General features: G+C 56.1%; 1 protein-coding gene across 1 annotated transcript in view; it reads right to left on the reverse strand.

The window, feature by feature from the left end:
- Positions 1–3,942, reverse strand: part of GALNT18 (polypeptide N-acetylgalactosaminyltransferase 18) — a 219,022-nt gene extending 215,080 nt beyond the window's left edge. Inside the window, exon 1 of the mRNA XM_044269679.1 lies at positions 3,577–3,942. Within this exon, the coding sequence (XP_044125614.1) occupies positions 3,577–3,817 (241 nt within the window). The 5' untranslated portion in view covers positions 3,818–3,942. The remainder of the gene's footprint in view (positions 1–3,576) is intronic.
- Positions 3,943–10,790: the final 6,848 nt, after the last annotated feature.

Raw genomic sequence — 10,790 nt, forward strand, 5'->3', positions numbered from 1 at the left:
GACCATTTACCAGATTTCAATACCGGAAAAGAGTAACGCTAGTGTGGTTACACTGGCCCCGGGAGCTCAGACTGACACACTGTAACAAACTACCAGGACAAGAGGGAGGTTTGTGCTGCTCATATGTTTACCTTACAGACTGGATACATTTGTAACAACCCTTCAGCTGTGAGAAGCATCACAACTGCATGTGGACCCCAAGCTGACACATTGTAACAAACTATCAGGTCAGGAGAGAGATTGCTGCTACTGAGTAGATGCAACTGTAACAACCCCTCAGCTGTGAGAAGCAGACAATGGTGTTCGGCCCTTTGCTACAATGCATCAGTCTGGAGTCGAGGCGGTCAGAGGAAGGTTTGCGTTTCGCTCACAGGGGATTGCTCAGACTTGTACACTGTAACAACACTTCTGCTGTGAGGTCAGCGTGGACGGAATGGGTGCCGATTTGCGCAGGTAGAAGCCACGGTGGTGTCCGGTATCCAACGGGTGGACGGGATTTTACGAATCTAATTCACGTGCAGCAGACACGTCCCGGCATGCTGCAGAATCGCGTCCACATTGACGCGGAAATGCCGCAGATTTCACCAATTCCAATGTAGCCGAGTGAAAGGCGTCATGAACTGTCAGCATATAACATGTGCCTATCTGCGGGGAGATCAGCGGCGGCCCAGGCACAAGCTGTTTGATAATACCAGTACATTGCTGTCATTTCTGGACACGCGGCCAGTACAGGACCACTGCTCCCATTCACTGACACCAAGCAGAGATCCTGAACATGATAAACAACTGACATACTATGGTGGCGCGTTCCATCATGGGACCGAAATGACTAAACAGGAGAAGGATGATATTTTGTCGCCGTTTTCAGTGGCGGCAGATCCCGCTCCCACACGCCGTGACTGGCGGCATCTTTGTCCCTCGCCCTTTAGAGCCGCGCCGCCCGTGTCGTACATCACCGCGATTGATACAACTCGCCTCATCGCTCTGCGCGGGAACACAAGCAGGATCCAGTATCAGATGTGTTGTGCGCCGCGCGGTTTACAGCTCGCTCTGAGATAGCAGAAAGGGGCGTGGCCAAGAACAGAAATATTACATTGTAACCCCCCCGGCGTAATATCCAGGTAGAGGGGATACGGGGTCACATACACCGGCACGAGGCTGTATCCACAGGGCGGTAGCACTATACACAGGGCACGAGGCTGTACCCACAGGGCACGAGGCTGTACGCATAGGGCGGAAGCACTATACACAGGCACGAGGCTGTACCCACAGGGCACGAGGCTGTACGCATAGGGCGGAAGCACTATACACAGGCACGAGGCTGTACCCACAGGGCGGAAGCACTATACACAGGCACGAGGCTGTACCCACAGGGCATGTGGCTGTACCTACAGGGCACGTGGCTGTACGCACAGGGCAGAAGCACTATACACAGGCACAAGGCTGTACCCACAGGGCACGAGGCTGTACCCACAGGGCACGAGGCTGTACCCACAGGGCGGAAGCACTATACACAGGCACGAGGCTGTACCCACAGGGCATGTGGCTGTACCTACAGGGCACGTGGCTGTACGCACAGGGCAGAAGCACTATACACAGGCACGAGGCTGTACCCACAGGGCACGAGGCTGTACCCACAGGGCGGAAGCACTATACACAGGCACGAGGCTGTACCCACAGGGCATGTGGCTGTACCTACAGGGCACGTGGCTGTACGCACAGGGCAGAAGCACTATACACAGGGCACGTGGCTGTACCCACAGGGCATAAGGTTGTATGCACAGGGCGGTAGCAATATACACAGAGCACGTGGCTGTACCCACAGGGCATAAGGTTGTATGCACAGGGCGGTAGCAATATACACAGAGCACGTGGCTGTACCCACAGGGCACAAGGCTGTATGCACAGGGCGGTAGCAATATACACAGAGCACGTGGCTGTACCTACAGGGCACGAGGCTGCACGCACAGGGCACAAGGTTGTATGCACAGGGCGGTAGCACTATACACAGGGCACGAGGCTGTACCCACAGGGCACGAGGCTGTACCCACAGGGCACGAGGCTGTACCCACAGGGCACGTGGCTGTACCCACAGGGCACGAGGCTGTACCCACAGGGCATGTTGCACTATATACAGGTAGGTGGCTGCGCACACAGGTAGGTTGCACTATATATACACACACACAGGTAGGTAGCACTATATACAGGTAGGTGGCTGCACACAGGCAGGTGGCCCTATATACACACACAGGTAGGTAGCACTATATACACAGGCAGGTGGCACTATATACAGGTAGGTAGCACTACATACACACAGGAAGGTGGCACTATATACACACAGGAAGGTGGCACTATACATACAGGTAAGTGACCATATATACAGGTAGGTGGCACTCTACACAGGTAGGTAGCATATATATATATATATACACACACACACACACACACACATACAGGCAGGTGGCACTATATACACAGGCAGGTGACCACATACACAGGCAGGTGACACTATATACACAGGTACCTTGCAGGTGGCACTCTACATACAGGTAGGTGGCACTCTATACCCAGGTAGGTGGCACTGTCTATACACAGGTACCTTGCAGATGGCACTATATACAGGTAGGTGGCACTATGTACACAGGCAGGTGGCACTTTATATACCCAGGTAGGCGGCACTCTATACACAGGTACCTTGCAGGCAGCACTATATACACAGATAGGTGGCACTATACATACAGGTAGGTGGCACTATATATATCTATACACAGATAGGTGGCACTATACATACAGGTAGGTGGCACTATATATATCTATACACAGGTAGGTGGCACTATACATACAGGTAGGTGGCACTATATATATCTATACCCAGGTAGGCGGCACTCTATACCCAGGTAGGCGGCACTCTATACCCAGGTAGGCGGCACTCTATACCCAGGTAGGCGGCACTCTATACCCAGGTAGGCGGCACTCTATACCCAGGTAGGCGGCACTCTATACCCAGGTAGGCGGCACTCTATACCCAGGTAGGCGGCACTCTATACCCAGGTAGGCGGCACTCTATACCCAGGTAGGCGGCACTCTATACCCAGGTAGGCGGCACTCTATACCCAGGTAGGCGGCACTCTATACCCAGGTAGGCGGCACTCTATACCCAGGTAGGCGGCACTCTACACCCAGGTAGGCGGCACTCTACACCCAGGTAGGCGGCACTCTACACCCAGGTAGGCGGCACTCTACACCCAGGTAGGCGGCACTCTACACCCAGGTAGGCGGCACTCTACACCCAGGTAGGCGGCACTCTACACCCAGGTAGGTGGCACTCTACACCCAGGTAGGTGGCACTATATATATCTATACACAGGTAGGTGGCACTATACATACAGGTAGGCGGCACTATATACCCAGGTACCTTGCAGGTGGCACTATATACATATATACAGGTAGGCAGCACTATACACACAGGTAGGCGCACTCTATACCCAGGTAGGTGGCACTCTATATACCCAGGTACCTTGCAGGTGGCACTATATACATATATACAGGTAGGTGGCACTCTATATACCCAGGTACCTTGCAGGTGCTGGTTGATGACGCTCTCCAGCCGCTCCAGCCGCTCGATGATGCGCAGGGTGTCCCCGGCCTTGTCCGGCTCGGGGGGCTCCAGCTTCGGCCGCTCCGGGGGCTCCTGCACGTAGAGGCCGGCCATGTAGTTGGTGACCCAGCCCACATAGAGCAGGCACAGCACGTTACTCATGCCGCTCAGGATGACGCAGGTGGAGACGAGCGGTTTGGTTTTCCTGGTGCACAGCATCCTCGGCCTCCCCCATAGAGCGGGGTCACCGGCAGCGTCAGGGCAGCAGAGGTCCCGCGAGCTCCGCCAACTCTCCGCCGCCACCGCCGCTTCTCATCGCACTGAGCGGCAGCCGCCGACTACAGGAGAGCACAGCGGGCACCATGTGACAGCCAGGCGGGCCAATCACCGGAGGGGGGCGGGGCTTCTCCGGCGGCGCTGTACAGGCTGCTCCTCACTCCGCACATTCCTGCGCGTGGAGATCCGCGGGAGACAGAGAGTGCATAGCCCGTCACTGCGCGAGACCGCCCGTCACTGCGCGAGACAGCCCGTCACAGTGTATGAGACCGCCCGTCACTGCGCGAGACAGCCCGTCACTGTGTAAGAGACAGCCCGTCACTGTGCGAGACAGCCCGTCACAGTGTATAAGACAGCCCGTCACAGTGTATAAGACAGCCCGACACTGCGCGAGACCGCCCGTCACTGCGCGAGACAGCCCGTCACAGTGTATGAGACCGCCCGTCACAGTGTATGAGACCGCCCGTCACTGCGCGAGACAGCCCGTCACTGCGCGAGACCGCCCGTCACTGCGCGAGACAGCCCGTCACTGTGTATGAGACCGCCCGTCACTGCGCGAGACAGCCCGTCACTGTGTAAGAGACAGCCCGTCACTGTGCGAGACAGCCCGTCACAGTGTATAAGACAGCCCGTCACAGTGTAGGAGATAGCCCGTCACAGTGTATGAGACAGCCCGTCGCAGTGTATGAGACCGCCCGTCACTGCGCGAGACAGCCCGTCACTGTGTAAGAGACAGCCCGTCACTGTGCGAGACAGCCCGTCACAGTGTATAAGACAGCCCGTCACAGTGTATAAGACAGCCCGTCACTGCGCGAGACCGCCCGTCACTGCGCGAGACAGCCCGTCACTGTGCGAGACAGCCCGTCACAGTGTATGAGACCGCCCGTCACAGTGTATGAGACCGCCCGTCACAGTGTATGAGACAGCCCGTCACTGCGCGAGACCGCCCGTCACTGCGCGAGACCGCCCGTCACTGTGTATGAGACCGCCCGTCACAGTGTATGAGACCGCCCGTCACTGCGCGAGACAGCCCGTCACTGTGTAAGAGACAGCCCGTCACTGTGCGAGACAGCCCGTCACAGTGTATGAGACAGCCCGTCACAGTGTATGAGACAGCCCGTCACAGTGTATGAGACAGCCCGTCACAGTGTATGAGACCGCCCGACACTGTGTATGAGACCGCCCGTCACTGCGCGAGACAGCCTGTCACTGTGTATGAGACCGCCCGTCACAGTGTATGAGACAGCCCGTCACAGTGTATAAGACAGCCCGACACTGCGCGAGACCGCCCGTCACTGCGCGAGACAGCCCGTCACAGTGTATGAGACCGCCCGTCACAGTGTATGAGACCGCCCGTCACTGCGCGAGACAGCCCGTCACTGCGCGAGACCGCCCGTCACTGCGCGAGACAGCCCGTCACTGTGTATGAGACCGCCCGTCACTGCGCGAGACAGCCCGTCACTGTGTAAGAGACAGCCCGTCACTGTGCGAGACAGCCCGTCACAGTGTATAAGACAGCCCGTCACAGTGTAGGAGATAGCCCGTCACAGTGTATGAGACAGCCCGTCGCAGTGTATGAGACCGCCCGTCACTGCGCGAGACAGCCCGTCACTGTGTAAGAGACAGCCCGTCACTGTGCGAGACAGCCCGTCACAGTGTATAAGACAGCCCGTCACAGTGTATAAGACAGCCCGTCACTGCGCGAGACCGCCCGTCACTGCGCGAGACAGCCCGTCACTGTGCGAGACAGCCCGTCACAGTGTATGAGACCGCCCGTCACAGTGTATGAGACCGCCCGTCACAGTGTATGAGACAGCCCGTCACTGCGCGAGACCGCCCGTCACTGCGCGAGACCGCCCGTCACTGTGTATGAGACCGCCCGTCACAGTGTATGAGACCGCCCGTCACTGCGCGAGACAGCCCGTCACTGTGTAAGAGACAGCCCGTCACTGTGCGAGACAGCCCGTCACAGTGTATGAGACAGCCCGTCACAGTGTATGAGACAGCCCGTCACAGTGTATGAGACAGCCCGTCACAGTGTATGAGACCGCCCGTCACTGTGTATGAGACCGCCCGTCACTGCGCGAGACAGCCTGTCACTGTGTATGAGACCGCCCGTCACAGTGTATGAGACAGCCCGTCACTGCGCGAGACAGCCCGTCACAGTGTATAAGACAGCCCGTCACAGTGTAGGAGATAGCCCGTCACTGTGTGCGAGACCGCCCGTCACTGTGTATGAGACAGCCCGTCACTGCGCGAGACAGCCCGTCACTGTGTATGAGACAGCCCGTCACTGTGTACGAGACAGCCCGTCACTGCGCGAGACCGCCCGTCACTGTGTATGAGACCGCCCGTCACAGTGTATGAGACAGCCCGTCACTGTGTGCGAGACAGCCCGTCACTGTGTATGAGACAGCCCGTCACAGTGTATGAGACAGCCCCTCACTGTGCGAGACAGCCCCTCACTGTGCGAGACAGCCCGTCACTGTGTATGAGACAGCCCGTCACTGTGTATGAGACAGCCCGTCACAGTGTATGAGACAGCCCGTCACTGCGCGAGACAGCCCGTCACTGTGTATGAGACAACCCGTCACTGTGTATGAGACAGCCCATCACTGTGCGAGACAGCCCGTCACAGTGTATGAGACAGCCCGTCACTGTGTATGAGACAGCCCGTCACTGTGTATGAGACAGCCCGTCACTGTGCGAGACAGCCCGTCACTGTGTATGAGACAGCCCATCACTGTGCGAGACCGCCCGTCACTGTGTATGAGACAGCCCGTCACTGTGCGAGACAGCCCGTCACAGTGTATGAGACAGCCCGTCACTGCGTGAGACAGCCCCTCACAGTGTATGAGACAGCCCGTCACTGCGCGAGACAGCCCGTCACTGTGCGAGACAGCCCGTCACTGTGTATGAGACAGCCCGTCACTGTGTACGAGACAGCCCGTCACTGCGCGAGACCGCCCGTCACTGTGTATGAGACGGCCCGTCACAGTGTATGAGACCGCCCGTCACAGTGTATGAGACAGCCCGTCACTGCGCGAGACAGCCCGTCACTGTGTGCGAGACAGCCCGTCACTGTGTGCGAGACAGCCCGTCACTGTGTATGAGACCGCCCGTCACAGTGTATAAGACAGCCCGTCACTGTGTGCGAGACAGCCCGTCACTGTGTATGAGACAGCCCGTCACAGTGTATGAGACAGCCCCTCACTGTGCGAGACAGCCCCTCACTGTGCGAGACAGCCCGTCACTGTGTATGAGACAGCCCGTCACAGTGTATGAGACATCCCGTCACTGCGCGAGACATCCCGTCACTGTGTGCGAGACAGCCCGTCACTGTGTATGAGACAACCCGTCACTGTGTATAAGACAGCCCGTCACTGTGTGCGAGACAGCCCGTCACTGTGCGAGACAGCCCGTCACTGTGTATGAGACAGCCCGTCACTGTGTATGAGACAGCCCGTCACTGTGCGAGACAGCCCGTCACTGTGTATGAGACAGCCCATCACTGTGCGAGACCGCCCGTCACTGTGTATGAGACAGCCCGTCACTGCGAGACAGCCCGTCACAGTGTATGAGACAGCCCGTCACTGTGCGAGACAGCCCCTCACAGTGTATGAGACAGCCCGTCACTGCGCGAGACAGCCCGTCACTGTGCGAGACAGCCCAGCACTGTGTACGAGACAGCCCGTCACTATGCGAGACAACCCGTAACTGTGTATGAGACAGCCCGTCACAGTGTATGAGACAGCCCGTCACTGTGCGAGACTGCTTGTCACTGCGTAAGAGACAGCCCAGCACTGTGTACGAGACAGCCCGTCACTATGCGAGACAACCCGTAACTGTGTATGAGACAGCCCGTCACTGTGCGAGACAGCCCGTCACTGTGCGAGACAGCCCGTCACTGTGTATGAGGGGGGGGGGGGGTGATTGCCGCGCTCCCAACCAATGAAATCAGTGGAAACCAACTGCTCCCCCAACAGAGGATGGTGGGGTCCCATTGTTACCCCCCAGTACTGGTGCTATTTCGGGGTCTGGCGGCACACACATGCATGCCTTTCCAGTATTCCAGCAGCGATGAGGGGATGCCCTTCACATGTGGGCGGCCCCTTCCCCACCGCAGGGGTCCCGCATGTATGTGGCCTTCACAGGGGGGTATCTTGTGGCCCCTCACACGGGGGTGTAGCCACCATAAATCTGGAGGAAATACTGGAGCAAGGCCTCTTGGGGTCCGCAAAAAACGGATCTGCAAAAAATACGGATGACGTCCGTGTGCATTCTGCATTTTGTGGAGCAGCCGGCCCCTGATAGAACGTCCGATCCTTGTCCGTCATGCGCACAATAATAGGACATGTTCTATCTTTGAACGGGAAAATGGAAATACTGAAACGGAAGGCATGCGGAGTACCTTCTTTTTTTGGCGGATCCATAGAAATTAATGGTTCTGTATAGAGTCCGTATACAGAACGCATAAAAACGGAACGGAAACGGAAAAAAAACGTTTGTGTGCAAGAGGCCTAGAACTGATGACGATACGGAGGGTAAGTCATCCGGCAGACGGAGGGGCCGCGATGCACTGTGTGAATGAGGACTTCTGCTCGTGCTCACATTCACCGTCCCTGGACGCCACCGCCGCCTCCTCCAACCTCGAAGTGTTGGGCAGCAGCGCCCCTGGTGGTCATGTGCATTACTGCAGGCCACCTCCTGTCTCAAGGTGAAGGTTCTCAGCTTCTGAGATGTTACAAGATGTGGTCCGGGAGGTCTGTGAGCTTGAACCCCCCAAAATGAGGAGGCCGAGGGCCAGAAGAAAAGGTTAAAGGGGCTCTACAAGATGAGGCACACATCACCTGTTTACAGGTTGTGTCCTGAGGTAGGTGGTGCTCTAGTGCTGGCATCATGGCATTAGTGCGCTGACGCCCGGGGCAGATTATAGAGGGGGCCCCTCAGGCTCCTGGGCCCGGTAGCAACTGCTACCTCTGCACCCCCTATAGCTACGCCCCTGGGAGGCAGGTTATAGGGGGGCAGATTATAGGTGGCAGGTTATAGGGGGGCAGATTATAGGTGGCAGGTTATAGGGGGGCAGATTATAGGTGGCAGGTTATAAGGGGGCAGATTATAGGTGGCAGGTTATAGGGGGGCAGATTATAGGTGGCAGGTTATAGGGGGGCATCCCTGTAGATCAGCTCCTTTGTCTATGTCACTGAAGCCGCCCTCTGACCCGCTGCGGCGCCCGCTCTCTGTTCACACGGGGCGGATTACTTGCTCTCAGTCGCGCGCTTTCATGTAGATGGCGGCTCTGAATCACGTCTCATCCACCCACCTCATCCAGTACAATGGAGTCTATCTGATAGTGACAATGCGGGGACCTGGCCTGGCACACACACCTGGCATCCTCCCTGCCGGCTGCCATGGCAACACTTTATATGGAAACATTTAATATACATTGTATCTGTTCACTACATCCGGAAGTTACTATCTATCACCTATATCTATTATCTATCACTAGCGAGCGCGAGCGAGCGAGCGAGGGAGCGAGGAGCGAGCATAGCGAGGAGCGAGGGAGCGAGAACGAGCGAGCGGAGCAGCGAGCGAGGAGCGAGCACGAGCGAGCGAGCGAGCGAGCGAGGAGAGGGAGCGAGAGCGAGAGAGAGCGAGCGAGCGAGCACGAGCGAGAGCGAGGGAGCGAGGAGCGAGCGAGCGCGCGAGCACAGAGCGCGGCGGGCGCGCGAGCGGGCGCACAGAGCGAGGGAGCGCAGAGCGAGCAGCGAGGAGCGCAGAGCGAGCGAGCGCGCGCGAGCGAGCGGGCGAGCGAGCGAGCGAGCGAGCGAGCACGAGCGAGCGAGGGAGCGAGCGAGAGAACAGAGCGAGCGCGCGCGAGCGGGCGGAGCGCGCGAGCGAGCGAGCGAGCGCGCGCGCGAGCGAGCGAGCGAGCACGAGCGAGCGAGCGAGCGAGCTAGCGAGCGAGCACAGAGCGAGCGCGCGAGCGAGCGAGCACCGAGCGAGCTCATATACCTATCTCTCTCTCTCTATCTTTCTTTCTATCTCATCTATCTATCTATCTATCTTCTCATCTCTATCTATCTCTCTATCACATATCGATTATCTATCTATCTATCTATCTATCTACATCAATCTATCTCCTCTATCTATCTATCACCTATCTATCTCTCTAATCTATCTCTCTCTCTATCTACTATCTATCACATATCTATCTATCTATCTATCTATCTATCTATCTATCTATCTATCACATATCTATCACCTATCTATCTCTCTATCTATCTATCACATATCTATCTCTCTCTCTCTCTCTCTATCTATCTATCACATATCTATCTCTCTATCTATCTATCTATCTATCTATCTCTCTATCACATATCTATCTATCTATCTATCACATATCTATCTCTCTATCTTTCTATCTATCTCTCTATCTATCTATCACATATCTATCTATCTATCACATATCTATCTCTCTATCTTTCTATCTATCTCTCTATCTATCTATCACATATCTATCTCTCTATCTATCTATCTATCTATCTATCTATCACATATCTATCTTTCTCTCTATCACATATCTATCTCTCTATCACATATCTATCTATCTCTCTATCACATATCTATCTATCTATCACATATCTATCTCTCTATCACATATCTATCTATCTCTCTATCACATATCTATCGATCGATCTCTCCCCTCCCCCTCCTGTGTAATGTGCTGCTCCATCACTTTCTTCTAATGCTCCCTTCCCCTGGAAGGCGCCTGCGCTGGTAATGAGGGATGTGGGCGCACGCAGCGATTGTTCTCGGAGATCATTGATTTTTAGCTTTCAGACGATACAGTTAGAACAATGCCGCTAAGTGACTTCTCAGCCGTCACACTGAGTAGAGACCGTTACGACGCATC

Source organism: Bufo gargarizans, chromosome 10 (assembly GCF_014858855.1).
Source record: "Bufo gargarizans isolate SCDJY-AF-19 chromosome 10, ASM1485885v1, whole genome shotgun sequence".
Taxonomy (NCBI): domain Eukaryota; kingdom Metazoa; phylum Chordata; class Amphibia; order Anura; family Bufonidae; genus Bufo; species Bufo gargarizans.